A 23,020-nucleotide genomic window follows, 5' to 3' on the forward strand; every position below is an offset into this window, starting at 1 on the left:
TGGGAATAAAATTAAGTCTTTATGGGGGACAGATTACACATGGAGGTTGAAACTCTGATCGGAACGCTAATAGAGGAGATGACAGGTCGCAAGCCATTATGGACACCCCAGACTACATGTTGGCCACCCTCTGTGACCCAAGGGTTAAGGGCAAGTTGGCCCTCAAAATAATTTTAAAACTTGGAGGGACATGCTTGTACTTGGGGTGCGTGAGTTGCACCATGAAAAGGGCATGCTAAGTGGAGAGATGCAGGAAAAGGAAAATCCAAAAAGCAGTGGAAGTAGCACCACCCACATGTTCATTTCCTAATCCCCTTCACCCAAGCAGAACAGCAGAACTAGATCTACAGGAACATCAGCTATTTGGGCAGAGACCCTTGAAACTTTGGTGGATACTACCCAAGCTCCCAAAGTCAGACTGGCGTCTCTGAAATGGTCAAAGCCTACATTGAGGAACCGCCACTTCCTCAATAATCTCCGTTATTGGGAAGACAACCCTGTATTCTGGCCAAGCCTCTCCTTAGTTGCCCAGCAGTTGCTTTCATGCCTACCAACCAGTTTCCCAATCAACATAGTTTTTTTCTGTGACAAGCAACATACTCAACGTTCACAGAACACAGCTCTTCCCACACCTGGTTTAGCAAATGGATTTCTTCAGTCATGTACAGAGTGGTAGGATGTGTCTGCCAGTGCATGCCCTGTCCAAGTGCTTTACTGCTGCTGCTCCTGTCCTCTTCCTTACACAATTGTTAATTTTTTTGTATATTGTGGAAATTCAGTCCTGCTCCAAGGGGCTGCAAGTGTCAGTCTGCCAGTGCCTGCCCAGGCCCATTGCCATACCGCTGCTGCTGCTCCTCTGTCTCCTTCCTTGCTCTAGGGCAGGGGCGTCCAACATGCGGCCCGCGGGCCAAATGCGGCCCACGGAACCTCGAGGCGCGGCCCGCGTGAGATCAGCAGCCAGGATCACAAGAGCCCTGCTGCTTACTTGTGGGAGGGTCTATTCTCTGCTCCAGTCCTGCCTCCTCTGTGGGGAGAACGAGGGAGGCCGCGCCCCCTGCTGAAATCTGTGAGCGGCATCGAGAGCTGTAGAGCAGGTAAGGGGGTGGGGTAGGTTGTGTGAATGACTATGTCTGATTGAGGGAATTAATCTGTGAATGAATGAGTGTGTGTGTGATAGCATGGATGTGTAAGTGATGGAACCTAGGCATGATGGGACTGTGATTGCTGTTAGCAATCACACTTCTATCATGCCAAGTCAGCCAGTACATGCTGAAACCTGGCTAGCTGCCCCCCTTGTGTATTGATGCTGCCAGCAGTATGGGGTCTGCACTTACAGCCACCATGTACCAGCATGTATTGGCTGACTTGGGATGATAGGAGTGTGATTGTTAACAGTAATCTGCTAACAGCAATCACAGGCCCATCATGCCTAGGTTCCAGCATTCACTGGTTGCCTGGGTATAAAAAGAGTGCGTTTGCTGTTAGCAATCACACTCCTATCATGCCAAGTCATATTGTTGTGGTGTATTACTTTTAATAAAAGTGTGGTTACACACTAAAATTGGACAAAAAATACAATGCCCAGCCAACCAGTACATGCTGAAATCTGGATTTGCCTGAGATTGCTGTTAACAATCATAATATATAAATTTTTTTGTATACTTTTGGTGTGTAACTTACTTTTATTAAAAGTGTGTGGGGGGTCACTTTCAGTTTCGGCTAAGTGAACCCTGAATTTTCGGTTTTGGTCCAGAATTTTCATTTTAGTGCATCGCTAAAATAAATAGAACTATTTTATTTTTACTTATCCAGAATCCGGAATTTGTAGGCCCAGAAATCCCAGAAATCAGTGAGAGGAAAAGTAAAGGTTTTGTGTCATTTACTTTATTTTAATCTGCATATCTTATTAAAGGCCATATTTTCTCTCAGTGAAAAATGAGTGCGGCCCTCACACGTATACAATTCTGATGAAGTGGCCCACTGCAGAAAAAACTTGGACACCCCTGCTCTAGGGAATCAATTATTTTAATGTCTTGTATATTGTGGAAATCATGTCCTATACAAAGTCGCTGGATGTGTCTCCCTGCTAGTGCCTGCCAAGGCCCAGTGAACTACTGATCTCTATCTCCTTCCTTACTTTGGGATGGTCAATGATTAAAATTTTTCATATATTTGGGAAATTCAGTCCTGCACCAATGGGCTGCCTGTGTCTCTCTGCCAGTGCCTGGTCAGGTCCAGTGGCCTACTGCTGTTGCTACTCCTCTGCTTTTTTCCTTACACTGGGGAATCAATTCTTATATTTGTTTGCATAGTATGACAATTCAGCCCTGCACCAAGGGCTGCATGACCTATATCTGCAGTGCCTGCCCAGGCACAGTGCCCTGTTGCTGCTGCTCCTGTCTCCTTCCCTACTTTGGGGTGGTCAATTCTTTAAATTGTATGTATGTTGTGGAATTTCAGTCCTATATAAAGTTCCTGGATGTGTACCTGCCAGTGCCTTTCCAGGCCCAGTACCCTACTGCTGCTGCTCCTCTGTCTCCTTACTTACTTAAGGTGGCCAATTATTAAAATTTTTCGAATAGTGTAAAAATTCAGTTCTGCACCAAAGGGCTGTACATGTCTATCTGCCAGTGTCTGTCTAGGCCCTGTCCTCTACTGCTGCTGCTCCTCCTCAATCTCCTACCTTAATCTCCTACCTTACTGCGATGGATCAATTCTTTTAAATTTTTGATCCATTCACCGAAATCGTCCAACTTCGAAGAAATTCAGCCCACGGCGTGCTGCCGCATGCAAAATCGAGTCTTCCTAAACCTTCAGAGCTGAAATGAGAATTTTGTCCTAATCAATTTTGCTTGCCGTGAAAAAGTCTAATAATAACTTTATAGAAGCAAAAGACTGGTATTTTTCCCCCTCAAAATATGGCAACCATGTTAGAATCCTTTATAGGTATCTATTCCATGGCATTCAAAGGATTACCTGCTATCTTAAAACCTTGTCAATGTGGAATCAATGGATAATTTAGAGTAGGTATTCTGGCGACATCTGCTGGCTTATATAGAAACAGTAATCTTTTGGAAATAGATGCACAACATCAATTTTTTTTCAAAAAAGATTGTATAAAAAAAAAACTCAACCCCCCACATCCTAAACTGTTTTGTGTTATTTAGTTCAAAATACATATGTTTTTTTTGTTTTAAATAATCCTAAAAATATTTAACACCCATATTTCCAAGTTTCCATTGGGATAATTCAGTAGTGTTTACAATATTTTTTACCTTTTATAATTTTTGGTAACATAGTTCATAACATAGTAACATAGTTCATAAGGTTGAAAAAAGACCAAAGTCCATCAAGTTCAACCTATATACATATTGTGTCCCTACTGTGTTGATCCAGAGGAAGGCAAAAAAAACCCTTATGAAGCAGATGCCAATTGCCCCATACCAGGGGGAAAATTCCTTCCCGACTCCAAATATGGCAATCAGAATAAATCCCTGGATCAACGTTCTGTCCCTATTAATCTAATATCCATAACTTGTAATATTATTGCTTTCAAGAAACACGTCCAGGCTCCTTTTGAACTCTTTTATTGAGTTTGCCATAACCACTTCCTCTGGCAGAGAGTTCCATAATCTCACCGCTCTTACTGTAAAGAACCCCCGTCTGTGCTGGTGTAGAAACCTTCTTTCCTCCAACCGTAGAGGATGTCCCCTTGTTATAGATACAGTCCTGGGTATAAATAGGTCCTGGGAGTGATCTCTGTACTGTCCCCTTATATATTTATACATAGTTATTAAATCCCCCCTAAGCCGTCTTTTTTCCAAACTAAATAACCCTAATTCTGATAATCTTTCTGGGTACTGTAGTCCTCCCATTCCCCTTATTACTCTGGTTGCCCGTCTTTGAACCCTCTCCAGCTCCACTATATCTTTCTTGTACACTGGTACCCAGTACTGTACACAGTATTCCATGTGTGGTCTGACTAGTGACTTGTACAGTGGTAGAATTATTTCCTTGTCGTGGGCATCTATGCCCCTTTTGATGCACCCCATGATTTTATTTGCCTTAGCAGCAGCTGCCTGACACTGGTTGCTACAGGTAAATTTACTGTTAACTAAAACTCCTAAGTCCTTTTCCATGTCAGTCGTCCCCAGTGTTTTCCCATTTAATACATATTCCCAGCCTGGATTTTTCTTCCCCATGTGCATAACCTTACATTTATCTGTGTTGAACCTCATCTGCCACATCCCAGCCCAAGCCTCCAACCTATGCAGATCCATTTGTAATCGTGCACTGTCCTCTATTGTGTTAACCACGTTACAGAGCTTAGTATCGTCTGCAAAGATTGATACTTTACTATACAATCCCTCTACAAGGTCATTAATAAATATATTAAAAAGAATAGGACCCAAAACTGACCCCTGTGGTACCCCACTAGCAACAGTAACCCACTCAGAGTATGTACCATTAATAACCACCCTCTGTTTCCTATCACTGAGCCAGTTACTTACCCACATACACACATTCTCCCCCAGCCCAAGCATTCTCATTTTATGTACCAGCCTTTTATGTGGCACCGTATCAAATGCTTTGGAAAAATCAAGATATACGACATCCAGCGATTCACCCCGATCCAGTCTTGAGCTCACCTCCTCATAAAAGCTGATCAGGTTAGTTTGACAGGACCGATCCCTTGTAAACCCATGCTGATATGGAGTCATACACTTATTTTCATTGAGATACTCCAAAATAGCATCTCTTAGGAAACCCTCAAACAGTTTACACACAACAGAAGTTAAACTAACAGGCCTATAATTCCCCGGGTCACTTTTTGTCCCCTTTTTGAATATTGGCACAACATTTGCTATGCGCCAGTCCTGGGGAACAGACCCTGTCACTATAGAGTCCTTGAATATTAGAAATAGGGGTCTGTCTATTACATTACTTAACTCCCTTAGAACGCGGGGGTGAATGCCATCTGGACCTGGTGATTTGTCTATTTTGATTTTTTTTTAGGCGGCACTGCACTTCTTCCTGGGTTAGACAGGCGACATGTACTGGGGCAGTTATCTCATCCTGCTGTATATTACCTGGCATTTCATTTTCCTCTGTGAATACAGCAGAGAAGAATATATTTAATAGATTAGCTTTTTCCTGATCCCCGTCTATAACTTCTCCCTCATTACTTTTTAAGGGGCCAACGCTTTCATTTTTAACCTTTTTACTATTTATATAGTTAAAGAACATTTTGGGGTTTGTCTTACTCTCTTTGGCAATGAGTCTTTCTGTCTCCACTTTTGCTGCTTTTATCTGATTTTTACATATTTTATTTTTTTCCCGATAGCTTTTTAGTGCTTCCTCACTGCCTTCCTGTTTTAGTAGCTTAAATGCCTTTTTTTTGCCATTTATTACCCCCTTTACATTTTTATTTATCCACATTGGTTTTCTCTTGTTCCTGACTCTTTTATTCCCATACGGTATGTACCTTTCACATTGAGAATTTAAGATATCCTTAAAAATCTCCCATTGAGTGTCTGTACTCTTGTTTTTGAGGACATTTTCCCAATTTACAGTGTTAAGGGCTTCTCTTAGTTGATCAAACTTTGCCTTCCTAAAGTTCATGGTTCTTGTGGCTCCTCTAAGAGTTCCCATATTGAAGGACAAGTTATAATGTATCATATTGTGATCACTATTTCCTAGATGCCCCCTGACCTGCACATTAGTTACTCTGTCAGGTCTGTTGGTCAATATTAAGTCCAGTAGGGCGCCCCCTCTGGTCGGGTCCTGTACCATTTGGGACAGATAATTATCCTTACTTATAGTCAGAAACCGGTTTCCTTTATGAGATTCACAGGTCTCTGTTTCCCAGTTTATGTCGGGATAGTTAAAGTCCCCCATAATAACCACCTCATTGTGATTTGCTGCCTTGTTTATTTGCTTTAATAATTGATCTTCTGCTGCTTCCATTATATTTGGTGGCTTATAGCAAACCCCGATCAGTATTTTATTATTTTTCTTTCCATATATTTCTACCCATAATGACTCCACATTATCATTTCCCTCACATATATTCTCCCGCAGTGTGGCCTTTAGGCTGGACTTTACATAAAGGCAAACTCCTCCCCCTTTTCATTTTTTTCGATCCTTCCTGAATAGACTATAACCCTGTATGTTAACCGCCCAGTCATAGCTATCATCCAACCATGTCTCTGTTATACCCACTATGTCATAGTTTTCTTCAGACATTATTAACTCCAGTTCGTCAGTTTTATTGGTCAGACTTCTGGCATTAGTAAGCATACAATTTAGAGGTGTATGGGTTTTTTCCCTATGAAGCCTATCCCTATTGACTATTCTAACCCCTCCCTCCGCTCCACCCCCAGGTACATTTATAAGCCCCAGCTTTCTATCTACACCATCTTCCCCTTCTATATTGTAGTTTCCCTCCCCCCTTTACCTAGTTTAAACACTCCTCCACCCTTCTGGCCATCTTCTCCCCGAGCACAGCTGCACCCTCCCCATTGAGGTGCAGCCCGTCCCTACCGTAGAGCCTGTATCCGACAGAGAAGTCGGCCCAGTTCTCCATGAACCCAAACCCCTCCTTCCTACACCAGCTTCTGAGCCACTTGTTTAGCTCCCTAATCTCCCGCTGCCTCTCTGGTGTGGCACAGGTAATATTTCAGAAAATACTACCTTGGAGGTCCTTGCCTTAAGCTTGCTACCTAAGTCCCTGAAATCATTTTTAAGGACACTCCGCCTACCTCTCACTTTGTCATTGGTGCCAATGTGCACCATGACTGCTGGGTCTTCTCCAGCCCCCCCCAGTAATCTGTCAACCCGATCCGCGATGTGCCGAACGCGAGCGCCAGGCAGACAACACACTGTTCGGCGATCCCGGTCTTTGTGACAGATCGCCCTGTCTGTCCCCCTAATAATTGAGTCCCCCACAACCAGCACCTGTCTGGCCTGCCCTGCGCTCCTCCTTCCCTCTTACTGGAGCAGACACCCCTCTGGTGGTCAGAGGCAGTGACTTGCTGCAGTACTGCTAACTCTGAACTAACATCCCCCTCATCTGCCAACCGGGCAAACTTGTTGGGGTGTGCTAGATCAGGACTAGCCTCCCTGGCGCCTTTCCCCCTACCCCGCCTTCTAACTGTAACCCAGCTAGCTGCCCGACTGTCCTGTACCTCCATCCCGCTATCCTCCCCCACCTCTACCCCCGAGAGAGCTTGCTCAGTGAGCAGCAGACTCCTCTCCAAGTTGTCAATAGATCTCAGTGTTGCCAGTTGCTCCTCTAGACTCAGGATTTGTGCTTCCAAATGAGCAACCTGCACACATCTCGCACAGCAATATGCACCCTCGAAGCACTGATCAAGGATTGCATACATTGAGCAAGATGTACACCTGACCGCATTGTCAAACATGGAGGACATCTTGGCAATGGGGATAGCTCAAATAACTGGCAAAAACAGACAGTAAGGTGCAATATATATATATATATATATATATATATATATATATATATATATATGGAATCACAAGGATTTATACTTTACCCTCCTTCTTGCTTTTTAACTCCTTCTTTGCTTGTAACTCCTCACTTAGAGATGTCACTTAGGAGATTTGCCCCAGCTCAGGATTCGCTTGTGTGTCCAAGCTAAATGCAACTGCAAAAGCCAAGCAGAACTCACAGAGACTTAATTACTTAATTAGCAACACACCTGAAATAGCCCTTACCCCTTTTTTTTTTGCTTTTTTCAACAAAACTTTACACTGAACACAACACAAACAAACACAGCGCTCCCCCTTGCAATAGTAATGAATATACTCTCCTTCTTTGCTTGTAACTCCTCACTTAGAGATGTCACTTAGGAGATTCGCCCCAGCTCAGGATTCGCTTGTGTGTCCAAGCTAAATGCAACTGCAAAAGCCAAGCAGAACTCACAGAGACTTAATTACTTAATTAGCAACACACCTGAAATAGCCCTTACCCCTTTTTTTTTGCTTTTTTCAACAAAACTTTACACTGAACACAACACAAACAAACACAGTGCTCCCCCTTGCAATAGTAATGAATATACTCTCCTTCTTTGCTTGTAACTCCTCACTTAGAGATGTCACTTAGGAGATTTGCCCCAGCTCAGGATTCGCTTGTGTGTCCAAGCTAAATGCAACTGCAAAAGCCAAGCAGAACTCACAGAGACTTAATTACTTAATTAGCAACACACCTGAAATAGCCCTTACCCCTTTTTTTTTGCTTTTTTCAACAAAACTTTACACTGAACACAACACAAACAAACACAGTGCTCCCCCTTGCAATAGTAATGAATATACTCTCCTTCTTTGCTTGTAACTCCTCACTTAGAGATGTCACTTAGGAGATTCGCCCCAGCTCAGGATTCGCTTGTGTGTCCAAGCTAAATGCAACTGCAAAAGCCAAGCAGAACTCACAGAGACTTAATTACTTAATTAGCAACACAGCTGAAATAGCCCTTACCCCTTTTTTTTTGCTTTTTTCAACAAAACTTTACACTGAACACAACACAAACAAACACAGTGCTCCCCCTTGCAATAGTAATGAATATACTCTCCTTCTTTGCTTGTAACTCCTCACTTAGAGATGTCACTTAGGAGATTCGCCCCAGCTCAGGATTCGCTTGTGTGTCCAAGCTAAATGCAACTGCAAAAGCCAAGCAGAACTCACAGAGACTTAATTACTTAATTAGCAACACACCTGAAATAGCCCTTACCCCTTTTTTTTTGCTTTTTTCAACAAAACTTTACACTGAACACAACACAAACAAACACAGTGCTCCCCCTTGCAATAGTAATGAATATACTCTCCTTCTTTGCTTGTAACTCCTCACTTAGAGATGTCACTTAGGAGATTTGCCCCAGCTCAGGATTCGCTTGTGTGTCCAAGCTAAATGCAACTGCAAAAGCCAAGCAGAACTCACAGAGACTTAATTACTTAATTAGCAACACACCTGAAATAGCCCTTACCCCTTTTTTTTTTGCTTTTTTCAACAAAACTTTACACTGAACACAACACAAACAAACACAGCGCTCCCCCTTGCAATAGTAATGAATATACTCTCCTTCTTTGCTTGTAACTCCTCACTTAGAGATGTCACTTAGGAGATTCGCCCCAGCTCAGGATTCGCTTGTGTGTCCAAGCTAAATGCAACTGCAAAAGCCAAGCAGAACTCACAGAGGTACATCTTTTTAAAACGTTATCTTTGTATCATTTTCCACACTGGCAAAAAATGAGCTTTAGTTTGTACATCATAAATGTGTTAGAAAATGTTTTTATATTTTCTATTAATATAGCTATTATTTTTGTTTTACAATTATACCAATATTATTTAACAAATTAACGAACACTGAGAATAAGGAAACCAAGGAAGATTTGACTATACAATGGCTGCTGTTGTTGGCTGGGCCATTATGCATTAATAATCAGAACTGGTAAAAACCCTACCACTTTACACTTGTTCTCCTATCATGTTTTGAAACTGATTATATGTTACGCTTGTTCAGTTTTTCCTTTAACAGATATTCCTATTAGTTCATTTTAAATCAAAGACAAACCTATACATTAGGTAGAGAGCTTACAATCTTGAGCTATTATTATGGATAAACATTTACCAAAAGCAAGAGCACTGGCTTGCCTTGGCTCCCAAGCTCAGCTCATGCTACATTTTGCCAACCTTACACCCTGATCTGGAAATAACACTGTAGCAACCAAATATAAAATGTTGAAGAAAAAAAATAGAAGCAGGACTGTACACCATGTAAATAATTTTAATATATTAATTTGAGTATCACATATATTATTTTAATAAATAAGTGAGGAACAAACCCAATGGGTTCATCTTATGTATCCATCAACAAAAAATAAATTGAAAAAAAAGAGAAAAAAGAAATATAGAAAGAATGAAAAAACTCGGGATCCCAAAAAGAAGAAAATACAAAAAATATAAATTACTTTATAGTTTCCATAGGTGTAATATGGATATTTTTGGTGTCAGTATATTCATTAATTATATGAATAAAAACCCCATCTAAATAATATTTAAATATAATAATCTGCTTTCACCATATTAACTACTTAATATAAATGGAGGTTGTTTCTAGCTTGGTGTGGCTCACAAATTGAAGTTAAAAAAAAAATGTGTAAGCACTTTGTTGCCATAGCAACAATAAAAATATCAAAATGTTTCTGTATTGTCTATGTTAAAAAAAACTACATTTAAAAAAGGTAAACCAATGTCACTTGTTTTGGAGCAGTTTGTTTTATTATTTAACCATATTCAATTTTCACTAGTATTTTATAGGTTTGTTTTATTATTTGTTTATTTGTTTAGCTGCTGACCCAGGCTGCAGAGTGGAAGTTGCAGTCTAAAATGCTGAAGGATCAGGAGACTATGCTAAAAACTCAGGTAAAACTAGGTCCATGATCAGCAAATATGCATTACTACATAAACATCTGTATATGTTCTGAAGCAGAAGAACTTTAATAGTAGTTAATAGCAATAAGGCTCAAGTTATTTGTGTCCGCACATTACTTTACAAAATAGTGCTCTTATGTACAGTATAAAAGTAAGACTATAAAGTGATCTAGGACTGGGATCAGGGAAGAATGCACATCTGGAAACTGGACATCTAAAAGTTCCTTAACATCTGCTACATCTAGTCTCTGGCCTCTAAAATGATACATTATCGTACATCCAGGATCAACACAACCAAGTTTTATAATCATGGAGATGGGTCCAAACTAGGAACCATACATACCATAAAAAATAGTCCTTGTCATTCACAGGTTGGCATTCCTGAGTTATCATGGTCAATATTTTTGATAGCTTTTTTCATAGCTTTCTTATCTTTGTCCATTTAACCATCTTTTTGCAGATAGCCCTTTATTCTGAGAGGTTTGATGAGTTTCAAAATTCTTTAACTAAAAGCAATGAGGTGTTCAGTACTTTTAAAAAGGAAATGGAAAAGGTAAGTGTCTGATTACAATTTATTAAGTGTTTACACGTCTTTGGTAGTAACCTTTATTTCTGAAAACCGTAAACTACTGGACGTTTGTTTAGTGACAAACACACAAATAACCATTTTGGATGTTCATTTAAATGAGAGACTACACCATATTCTCTGGCATCTTAAAATCATACAGTGTCTTGAACAAAAGCAGGTATTACTTTGGTTGTAAAATAAATTAAATGATTCTTAAATACTTGACATACTTGTAAAATACTTACAGTATATATTAATAAATGCTTCCTTTGAATAGCTGACACAAAACCTAATTACTTTTGTAATTATTATTTCAACAGTTTGGAAAATTTGAATTCTATCATTCAATGCTTTGAAAGAATTTTATTTTAACAGCAGCTAGTTGTTTGTGCTTATGATTATCTGCTCTCTGATCTTATATTATATATTTGTTAGATGACAAAGAAAATGAAGAAATTAGAAAAGGACACAAACACCTGGAAAACTCGATTTGAAAACTGCAATAAAGCTCTACTAGACATGATTGAAGAGGTAAGAAAATACTTTAATACCAATATTGTCAAGGTGCATAACTAATTTTGCTATTTCAAACCCCAAGCATGACCTTGGGAAATTGGTAGTTGTGGGTGTAGGGCCTATTAGGGTGAACACAGACCTTTAAGGGAGCACAAAGTCTGTTTCTTCAGACCTCTGCTTTAGTGCTCCCTAACTCTGTGTGCCAGCTATTGATGCTGACCAGTGCAAAATGACATAATTGGCTGACGGTCTGCATGGAAGCTGCGCACACAGTGAGGGAGCAGATGGGGATAAAAGGGGAGGTGTGAGATAGGGATAAATAGAGAAAGAAGAGAGATAAAGAAAACGGGGAGGGGTAATGAGAAAGAGGGAGAGTGTATTCATATTTTTAAGTGCACATGTATGTACGTGTCTATGCCCAGACGTTTCTAAGGGCAGTGCATATGGGTGTTATGGGCAGGAGTGTTTTAGGGCAGTGTATGTGTGTATTACATAGTTACATAAGGTTGAAAAAAGACCTATGTTCTTGATCCAAAAGAAGGCATACAAACCCTAATTAATCCAATTCGAATTCTGCCTTGCGACTGTCTATCCGTTACCATTGGAACTTTGACGCTAAAGGGAATAGAATAAATGACACACAGACCTTTAACCCAGGGGGCCCTATTTTTCCTTTCTTTTATCTAAAAATGCTAGTGTCCAGCAACTATAGTAGCAGTGGTGAGTAGCACCTAAGATTCACAGGTGCACAAGCCAGGCTCCACCAAGACCCTTAATAACATTTGGAGTGCTGAGCGTTAATGTTGTAGCGTCCAACAACTGTGAAAATGTCTGCCATGAACCATGTCTGTGCCTATACTTGGTTAAAATGAGTGTGTTTGACTGTGGGGGTCAGTGTACAGGGTTACAGTAAGTGTGTGTGTGGGCGACTTAGCAAATTAAGTGTACAGTATTAGACAATGTGAATATAGTGTGTGAGGGAAGTGTCAGTGCATGGTGCTACAATGAGTGTATGTATGTTAGTGTTCAATGCTAGACAGTGTGTGTGTCAATGCACAATTGTCAGATGTTAGTGTACACTGTGGTGTGTAGTGTATGGTGTCAGAGTGAGTGTGTGTGGGGTTAAGTATTAGAGTGGGTTGAGTGTCCACGAACAGTGTGTCAGTGTATGGTGTTAGACTAAGTGTGTGTGTTGGCATATAGTGTTAAAAGTCTATAAGCCAGGGAGTGCAGAGAGAAGAGCAAAGTAGCAGCAAATAAGCTGTACACACTAGAGGACAGAGCAGTTATTCCCTGTGCCAGAGTATAATGCACCCTGTGTACCTGCATTCAAAAATCCTCTGTACCCTGCCCTATACAGCTTCTTTACTGCTCCATCCTGCTGGGCTTTAAAAATATCACCATCTATGTAAAAGAATGGAGGGGGTGCAAGAGAATATTCTTGCTTGGGGCGCCACAAAAACAAAGGCCACTAAAACGTAGTAGAATTCAGGAATATTTTAGTGACCCAGCAGTTATAGTGGGGCTACATTGAAGAATAGACTGAGCCAGGTTAAGTGAGTGGTGTGAGTGTTCAAAACAAAGCAAAAGCTTAGCCAAGCAAATATCGAAAAAAAAATAAAAAATACCTATCTAAGGCATAAATATTGGGGATTCTGTCACACTATGGCTATATATTGCTTAGCCCACCACCACATCAAAGTATCCCAGGTTTGACGAGTCACATCTATGTTTCTATGACTATATTGCTTACCTAGGAGCTGAATTAGTGGGACTGCTTTGGATGTTAACCCAAGCTATTTAAAGCCTTCTCTGTACACCATTAATGAGGCACCTGTGTGGTAGGAGGAGCTGCTCATCCCTTAGGTTTGGACAGAACCTGGTCACCTGAACACCTGTTTGCTGTGTGTTTGAATGCATGTCTGGGTATGATAGTGTGTGTCTCGGTTTGTTATTGTCGACATGTGTTTTTTGGGTATGTTAGTGTGACTGGATATGTTGGTATGGACATGCATTTGGGTATATTAATGTATGGGTATGTTATTGGCTGTGTGTTGGGTTATATTTGAGGGGTGTTACCAGCCCCCGGCTCCCACATTGCCTCCGCAGCCGCCACACAGGAGAGGGAGACCCCCCTCCAATGCACGGCCACCGGAGCCGCCACGCAGGAGAGGGAGACCCCCCTCCAACGCACGGCCACCGGAGCCGACACACAGGAGAGGGAGACCCCCCTCCAACGCACGGCTACCACCGCAGCAGCCGCCTCGCAGGAGAGGGAGGCCGCCCTCCAACGCGGTGCCGCTTCCGCCGTCGTCTTCTGAACTGCCGCGCAGGAGAGGCAGACCTCCTGGAACACGGCGTCCGGCTTCGGCGCTCGCACGCCCTCTAGTGGCGAATTCCAAACTGCAGGCATATATGAGGGGAGATTACGCCACAACCATGATGGTGGCGATTCCCGGACATTGGAAGTGACGTCATGAGGTTTGGCGGGAGATTTGAACTTCCTCTGCGGTTCCTATTTAAACCTCCTCAGTTCTGTCTGACATTGCCTTCTGTTGGTTGTCTATGCCCTGTGCTAGTACCCAGATAGCATTTTGATTCTGTATTCTCGTGTATGATCCCGGCTTGTCTGACTTCGTTGATTTCCTGATTCCTGACCTCGGCTACGTTTACGTTTATCCTGTTTTCCTGAATCCTGACCTCGGCTACGTTATATGACTATCCTGCTCTCCGGAAACATGACCTCGGCTTGTTTGACCTATTCTGTCCTGGAGTCCTACTTGACCACGGTGTCTCCTAACTACTTGTACGTGACAGAAACAGAAACCCGCTTTGGTGGGACTTCAAGGTTCCTGTGAGGCTCGTCTGGATGAGATGGATCATCGTCTGGCCAGGCGCTCCAGACCCTTCTATAGCTCACTGATCCCGGACTACAAGTGCATCCTCCTCCAACTGTAGCTCCTCCGCCTGTACCGTCTCCAGCTCCAGTGCCGGTGGTTCATGCTCCTATGAATCTTCCACCGCCCCAACGATATGGAGGAGATCCTGTTACTTGCCGTGGATTTCTCAACCAGTGCGAGATTCATTTCGAACTTACCCCTTACGCCTTTGCTTCTGATCGGGCGAAGGTTGGATACATAATCTCGCTTCTCACTGACAAGGCCCTGGCGTGGGCATCTCCTCTGTGGGAGATGAATTTGTGTCCGCACTGCGCGCTGTATTGGACGTTCCAGGCAGGAGCTCCACTGCTTCGTCCTCTCTCTTCAACATCCATCAAGGAGAGCGTACCCTCATGGACTATGCTATTGAATGTCGTACGTTAATGGCGGAGGTGAACTGGACCAGCGAGGCACTTATTGCAGCCTTTCTGAATGGATTATCAGAGACTTTGAAAGACGAGATCGCTGCTCGAGATCTTCCGTCCGACCTAGACTCTGTAATTTCCTACGTGACTCAGATTGACCTTCGTCTCTGAGAGCGGCAGGTGCAACGGGACAATATGAGAGCTCGGGAGAGAGGTGTTCGTTCCCTCCCGTGTCTTGCCCCTCAGTTCATACCACCACCTACGTCTCCTTCCACCTTTGAGGAGCCTATGCAGCTGGGAGTCACTCGTCGGAGAACGAGAAAGCCAGGAGACGGAGAGAGGGCCTCTGCCTATACTGCGGTTTGACTGGACATTGGGCACGATCCTGCCCTAAGAAGTCGGGAAATGCCCGCACCTAGAGTGGTTTAGAGGACCTGCTTTGGGTGTGCTGGGTCTGTCCTCTGATTCTAGCAGCACTCGGATGACCGTTCCGATTCGGATATCATGGCCGGAGAGATCCGTTTGCACAGAGGCCTTCTTGGATTCTGGAGCCGCAGAGAACTTTATTGATGCCTATTTTTGCGAGCGGCAGTTTATTCCCACCGCACCTAAAGACACGCCTGTAAGAATTGAAGCCATTGATGGCAGACCACTTCATCAGCCACAAGTCACCCGGACTACTATACCGGTGACACTCTCCGTAGGGATGATGCATAACGAGAGTCTTCAGTTCCTGGTAATCTGCTCTCCCTCTACTCCTGTCGTTTTGGGGTTTCCATGGTTACAGAGGCACAACCCTACCATCAATTGGATGACTGGGGAGATCACGTCCTGGAGTCAAGCATGTGGGGAGCACTGTGACACACCCATTCGACTGGCCATGGTGTCTACTGGGTTGGAGATGGCCGCTACAGTTCTTCCAAGTCATTATCGGGATTTTGCGGACGTGTTTGACAAGAAGGAGGCGGACAAGTTACCCCCACACAGACCGTACGATTGCCCTATTGATCTCCTCCCGGGCACCATGCCACCCCGAGGTCAAGTCTACCCCTTGTCTGTTCCTGAGACTAAGGCCATGGAGTCCTACATCGAGGAGAATCTTAGGCGGGGTTTCATCCGTCGTTCTACGTCCCCGGCTGGAGCTGGATTTTTCTTCGTCAAGAAGAAGAACGGAGAACTAAGACCTTGCATCGATTATAGAGGCCTGAATAGGATTACAAGGCGTAACTCCTATCCTATTCACCTCATCTCGGAACTTTTTGACAGATTACGTGGGGCTCAAATCTTTACCAAGTTGGATCTCCGTGGGGCTTATAACCTGGTCCGTATTCGTTCCGGCCTGAATGGAGAACAGCTTTCAACACTCGTTCAGGACATTATGAGTACCTGGTCATGCCGTTCGGTCTGTGCAATGCCCCGGCGGTGTTTCAGGAGTTTATTAACGACTGTCTACGGGACTTTCTCCAGCAGTTCGTGGTCGTCTACCTGGATGACATCCTGATTTACTCGGCGAACTTATCTACCCATCGCGACCAGGTTCGTCAAGTTCTGAGTTCTTTATCCAAGTTGGATAAATGCGTCTTTGAGACCCGCAAGGTGACCTTCTTGGGGTACGTGATTACTCCTGAGGGTTTCGATATGGACCCATCGAAGGTTCTGGCGATCAAAGATTGGCCACGGCCTACGGGTCTCAAGGCTCAAGGCTCTGCAACGTTTCCTCAGGTTCGCCAATTACTACAGACGCTTCATCCGGAATTACTAGAGGATTGTCGCTCCCATAACGGACTTAACAAAGAAAGGGGCCAATGTGTCTGAGTGGTCCTCCAAAGCAGCGTCCGTGTTCACTCTTCTCAAGGAGAAGTTCACGACGGCTCTAGTGTTACGGCATCCCAATCCTCTTCTACCGTTTGTCCTGGAAGTGGATGCTTCTGAATCTGGGGTGGGAGCTATACTCTCCCAACGAGCTTCCTACAGCGGACCACTACACCCTTGCGGCTACTTCACCAGACACTTCTCTGCAGCCGAGAGGAATTATGATATCGGGAATAAGGAACTGTTGGTGGTTATCCTGGCCTTGGAGGAGTGGCGTCACCTGCTGGAGGGGGCCTCGGTACCTACCTTGATTCTGACCGATCACAAGAATCTCTAATACATGGAGTCGGCTAAGTGCCTCAATCCTCGCCAGGCAAGGTGGGCTCTCTTCCTCTCCCGATTTCCGTTTGTGCTGACGTACCGTCCCGGTTCAAAGAACACTAAAACAGATGCACTATCCCGCATGCATACGCAACCAGAAGAGGAGAGTAGAGAGCCTGAACCCATCGTCCCTTCTACCAAGGTCGTTGCAGCCATTCGGTTACGGGGTTACGCCCCTCTGCTGGATCGCGTCACTCGCTCTCAAGGTCAAGCTCCGGATTCCTTGCCTCCGGGGAAACTGTACGTTCCTCCCAGTTTGCGGGTACCCGTTCTACGCACTCTACATGGTGCCAGGACCTCAGGACATTCAGGAGTGGCACGTACCAGGGAGCTACTTTCATAGACTTTTTGGTGGCCTCATTGGGGCAGGGACGTTACGGCGTTCGTTCAGTCATGCACGGCCAACAAGTCCTCTCGCACTCGTCCGGCTGGCCTTCTTCGACCTTGTCCTTCGGTTCCCTGGACTCATGGACTTTATTGTAGAATTGCCTCCGTCCAGGGGACATACTGTGATTCTCGTAGTGATTCTCGTTTCTCTAAAATGGCCCACTTTATTCCGCTACGGAAACTACCCACCGCCTCTACCTTGGCGGACATCTTTATCCGGGAGATTGTGCAGCTCCACGGAGTACCGTCCGAAATCGTGTCGGAGAGAGGTACCCAATTCGTGGCAAGATTTTGGCGTGAATTTGCAAAATCCTTGGGCATCACGTTGGCCTTCTCTTCGGCATATCACCCGCAGATGAACGGTCTGGTGGAGAGAGCAAACCAACATCTGGAACAGTACCTGCGTCTCTTCATCAATGATCATCAGGATGATTGGGTCGATCTGTTGCCATTTGCGTAGTTTGCAAGGAATAACACGCTCCAGGAGTCTACCAGGATTTCGCCTTTTTTCTGCCTTTATGGTCTCCATCCGCAGTCCCTCCCAGAGACATTACCAGTTTCGGCTGTTCCAGATCTGGAGGAGAGACTTGCTTCCATTCGTACCACCTGGGCTTCGGTACATTCTGCACTAGAGCACGCGGCTTCGCTCCAGCAACGTCAGGCCAACAAGAGGCGCTCTCCCAACCCCTCGTACCGGCCTGGCGATAGAGTTTGGCTTCCTGAGACTCCGGGTTCCTTCCATGAAATTGGCCCCACGGTTTATTGGGCCCTTTCCAGTACTACGGCAGATCAATCCGGTGGTGTACGAACTTGCACTACCCAGAACGCTTCGTATCCCTCGGGTATTTCACGCCTCGTTGTTGAAGCCCCTAGTCTGCAACCGGTTTACCCTAGCGAGAATTCAACTACCAAGACTGCCAGGAGGGCTTCGGAGAGACGTACTCCCCGGGTAATTCTTGATTCCCGGCGGCAACAGGGCAGTTTACAGTATCTGGTACAATGGAGGGGTCTCGGTCCTGAGGAACGATCCTGGATACCTGCGGCACGCCTCTCCGTACCACAACTGATACGTGCGTTTCACGCTAGACGTCCTTCTTGCCCTGGTGGTCGCCCTGAGGTCGCCCTTTCAAGGGGGGTACTGTTACTTACCTGCTCCCGGCTCCCACGTTGCCTCCGCAGCCGCCACGCAGGAGAGGGAGACCCCCCTCCAACGCACGGCCACCGGAGCCACCACGCAGGAGAGGGAGACCCCCCTCCAACGCATGGCTACCACTGCAGCAGCCGCCTCGCAGGAGAGGGAGGCCGCCCTCCAACGCGGTGCCGCTTCCGCCGTCGTCTTCTGAACTGCCGCGCAGGAGAGGCAGACCTCCTGGAACACGGCGTCCAGCTTCGGCGGACGCCCAAACTGCAGGCATATATGAGGGGAGCTTACGCCACAACCATGATGGTGGCGATTCCCGGACATTGGAAGTGACGTCATGAGGTTTGGCGGGAGATTTGAACTTCCTCTGCGGTTCCTATTTAAACCTCCTCAGTTCTGTCTGACATTGCCTTCTGTTGGTTGTCTATGCCCTGTGCTAATACCCAGATAGCGTTTTGATTCTGTATTCTCGTGTATGATCCCGGCTTGTCTGACTTCGTTGATTTCCTGATTCCTGACCTTGGCTACGTTTACGTTTATCCTGTTTTCCTGAATCCTGACCTCGGCTACGTTATATGACTATCCTGCTCTCCGGAAACCTGACCTCCGCTTGTTTGACCTATTCTGTCCCGGAGTCCTACCTGACCACGGTGTCTCCTAACTATTTGTACGTGACAAGGGGACAGCAAATGTACACTGTTATACAGGCTATACACTCTACATTGTAGCAGAGTGTCATTTCTTCAGTGTTGTCACATGAAAAGATAATAAAATATTTACAAAAATGTGAGGGGTGTACTCACTTTTGTGAGATACTGCATTTGATAGTTGCGCTGCAATTTTTTTATATTTTAATATTTTAATGCTTTGTTTATATGATACCAACAAATTTCAGGCAAAGGTATTCAATAAAAAAGGGAAAGGATTATTATGTCATTGACAGAAGAACATGACATTTTAAGTAAAACAAACTACTTTTAAAAAGTCATGATACCTTTAGACTCAATTTGGTTACAGGAGGTAATTCTGTGGGAATACAGAGACTGCACATAAACTTAAAACAGAGCCATCTTTTTCTTACACATATATTTAATACCATTTGTTTCTTGTATTCAAACGGATCAGTGGATACTGCCCTGTACATCAACACACAGACACTGATACATAAGGCCTTTTTGAAGCTATAATGACTATGACAAACACAATTAGTAATATGCAAATTTAAGAACAGGTTAAGATTAACTCTAGATCAGGGTGGCTAAGAATACGTGCACAATATAGTGATTTTTAAGAAAAAACATCAACAATCATCTATTGTATGCCCTTTTTGTGACACCATGCTTAAATTTAGCTTTACCACTGATGATTTTTGGCATTCCCCACTGGTGTTTTTTTTTTTACCTTTAATCATATACATCTGTGCAGAATAATTTAATGCTAAAATTTGTCAATAATTTCTGCCCCTTTCTGTTACCCACCTACTAACATGTGTTTCGTATTGCAGAAGTCTATGAAAGCCAAAGAATATGAATGCTTTGTTCTGAAAATTGAGAGGCTGGAGAAACTTTGCAGGGCTTTGCAAGAGGAGAGAATTGAACTGTACAAAAGAATTAAAGATGCAAAAACATCTGACAAAGAGGGAGATGACGAGGATGAAGATGTTGAAGAGATTGATTCCACTAACCAGGCTCAGACAAGTAGCACTGAGCTTTCAGTTATAGATGAAAAGATCATAAATGATCTAGAAACAGCTTTTATGGTGGCCCATCATTTAAAAGAGAAACCTAAAGATAGTGGTTTGGAATGTCTGCAGTATGAAGCCAGCAATTTCCCACCTCTAGTGGATCAAGGAGCACATCCAGAGCAAGATACAAGCTGCCCAGATGCCAAATCAATACAACCCCCAAGGCAAGAATCACTAAAACCAGAAGTAGACCACGACATGGAAACTGTAGACTAATATAGACTCACATATAATGGTTAGAACAAATGAACGTGTGTAATTACAAATAATGCTAGGTTAAAACTGCATTGTGTTTATCTGTTCTCTTTATTACATGATTCATGTGTTGTACGTCATTTGGCACGCATATTAAAAGTGTATTCATTAGCGAATAAAATGCATAGTTTATTGCTGTGCAGGATTGTATGCAACACTGTATACTGGTAATTCTGGTCCTTAGAGTCTCTGGATTTGAGACATTGTGCAAAAGGTATATGCACTAAAGAGTGAGGTGGTCTGAGGACTATTCAGTAACAGGTTGGAGTCCCTTCCCCAACAGACATTCAACAAGAATCCTCACCATGGAAATATAATGACAATGTTTGATTATAGGGTGCCCCCAAAGTAAACTCACCCTAGAGTTCCAAAGCTAAGACAATGTGGAAAGAAATCCATGCAATGTCAAGTTCTTAAGCAAACCCCCTACTAACCAACACTCCTGCCCCCAACCCATGTACCACTGCTGCTTATAAAACATCACAAACCTGTGCACACCACCTGTGTGTTGGACATCTCCCGCTCTTGCCAACATAACTGACTATTCATTTCCTTCAGTGAACACTGCCACACCTGCAGATTGCCATTCATTACTCTGGTCATCCTAATGAAGCTGTGTCAGGGGGCAAAACTTAACGTGACAAGAAACCGCTTCTGATCCATTTTGATCAATTTAAATACAAACACCAGCTGACCCAACAACAGCAGTTGAAGCCATCCTAGCCATAATGCCCTATCCATGAAAGTACCAGCCTGACATATTGAGAAGGCCAAAAGATAATCTCCTGTAGATCTCCATCCCCAAAAATAAAAGCACCTCAACCAATCCCTCTTTCATATCCAGTGCAGACAGAACATCAACCAAGAAGTAGCTCAAGGGATGGCAAGCCAGCAGATGAAAACACTCCAGGTGAACAGGAAGTTGGAATGTTGTCTGAATACCTGATTTTGCCAGGAGAGAGCAACAACTTACCTGATGAACTAACACCAGAGCTTTGTTAAAAGAATAATGCACCCTTAACTTTTCATTTATCGATCCCGTTATTAACTAAAGAACAGGGTGGAAAAGACAAATGATATAACAGCCTTTAGGAGGATACATAGGTGGCAAACCTGGACTCCAGGGCCACTCCCTTCAACAATTTCTCATCATTGCGGTTTCTCCCTAATGGACTTTTGGGCCTCCTAATAGCCCAAAGATCATCTACAGCAATGCCTTCAGAAGCACTCCAGCTCTGAGGGCATGGACACTAGCTAAACTGCTAGCCAGAAATGGCATTGCAGCTTACATATGGTAAGCATACATGGGAACTCTCTGGGTTCAACACCCGAATCTTGATATACCCTACTTCCCGCCCATTTCCCATTAAAATGAGGGTGTTTCCCGTGATGTCATCAGGATGTCAGTGGGCAGTCCTGGCTGTGTCCCGCAAGGGTAAGCTTCAGGTAGCCGGAGCCCAGAAGTCCCCAGGTATGCTGGTAAGAGAGGAAGCTCCCTTCCAGGATAAAGGAGGTGCTTGCTCATACGTTTTACAACTAAATAAATGAATGGGGCTCGCAGGCATAACAGGTCAACAAGTGTAGCAAGTCCCTTCCTACAGAGGCTGTTATACATTGGGAACAGTGGTGGAACAGGGGGTGCAGCTGGTGCAAGGGCCCTGGTGAGGGAGATCATAGGATCTACTATCACTAGCCCCACTTACATAATCTGAATCACCTTTGTATATAAATAGATTACAATTTTCATTTGAACTGGATCAAATATGCATTTGTATACATGTGTAAGTATCTGTGTAGATTTGTGAATTTGCAAATATGTATATGTGTGTGTCTTTGTATAGTTGAGTGTATATGTATGTTAGTGTATAAAATAATGTATGCAATGGTAAGAGAAAAGAGATTACAATACATGGGCCAGGGGCTGGCAAATATGACTAGGGACTGAGGGTTAAAATACAGGCCTGAGGGAAAAGCATGTGAGATGGGGTAGGGGATCTGAAAGTGGGCTGGGAATATTTACACGGGGACTTTCAGAACTCAGACCAAAATTGCTGAGTTGGGAAAATCTCAAATTTAGCTGTTCTACCATCTCGGCAGCCTGGACTGTCCCTTGTCAGCAGAAACCAGCATCTCTATGTACGTAATGGCACTCAGCACGAGCGCCAGTAGACCACTATAACAGGAAAGCTGATCACGGGATTGAGCATTCCGTTCCAATGTCAATGCAGAGGCCTGCCAGAAGGATTTTGGAGGAGTGGAGAGACCCACCAGAATCTGTCCAGATCCAATTATACATACAGTGATCAACAATACAAGGCTATGGAGTCATGATCAAAGTGTGCAAGAAAGATCTGTGTGAAGAAATGAAATGCTAAATGTGAAGAAATATATACAATATAGTGAGCTCAGTGATGTCACTGTGACATTGCTGGAATCCTTAAGATTTGATAGAGACCTCCCT

The 23,020-nt window shown here is 43.9% G+C and overlaps 1 protein-coding gene across 1 annotated transcript in view; it reads left to right on the plus strand.

The window, feature by feature from the left end:
• The window catches only part of LOC149284773 (beta-taxilin-like), a 34,542-nt gene extending 14,022 nt beyond the window's left edge, over nucleotides 1-20,520 (plus strand). Inside the window, exons 6-9 of the mRNA XM_089496207.1 lie at nucleotides 10,368-10,442; nucleotides 10,912-11,004; nucleotides 11,455-11,550; nucleotides 20,065-20,520. Coding sequence (XP_089352333.1) covers nucleotides 10,368-10,442; nucleotides 10,912-11,004; nucleotides 11,455-11,550; nucleotides 20,065-20,520 — 720 coding nt within the window. The remainder of the gene's footprint in view (nucleotides 1-10,367; nucleotides 10,443-10,911; nucleotides 11,005-11,454; nucleotides 11,551-20,064) is intronic.
• Nucleotides 20,521-23,020: the final 2,500 nt, after the last annotated feature.

The sequence above is a fragment of the Sceloporus occidentalis genome, unplaced genomic scaffold (assembly GCF_023333645.1).
Source record: "Sceloporus occidentalis isolate IW3139 unplaced genomic scaffold, rSceOcc1.0.p SCAF_88, whole genome shotgun sequence".
NCBI lineage: Eukaryota > Metazoa > Chordata > Lepidosauria > Squamata > Phrynosomatidae > Sceloporus > Sceloporus occidentalis.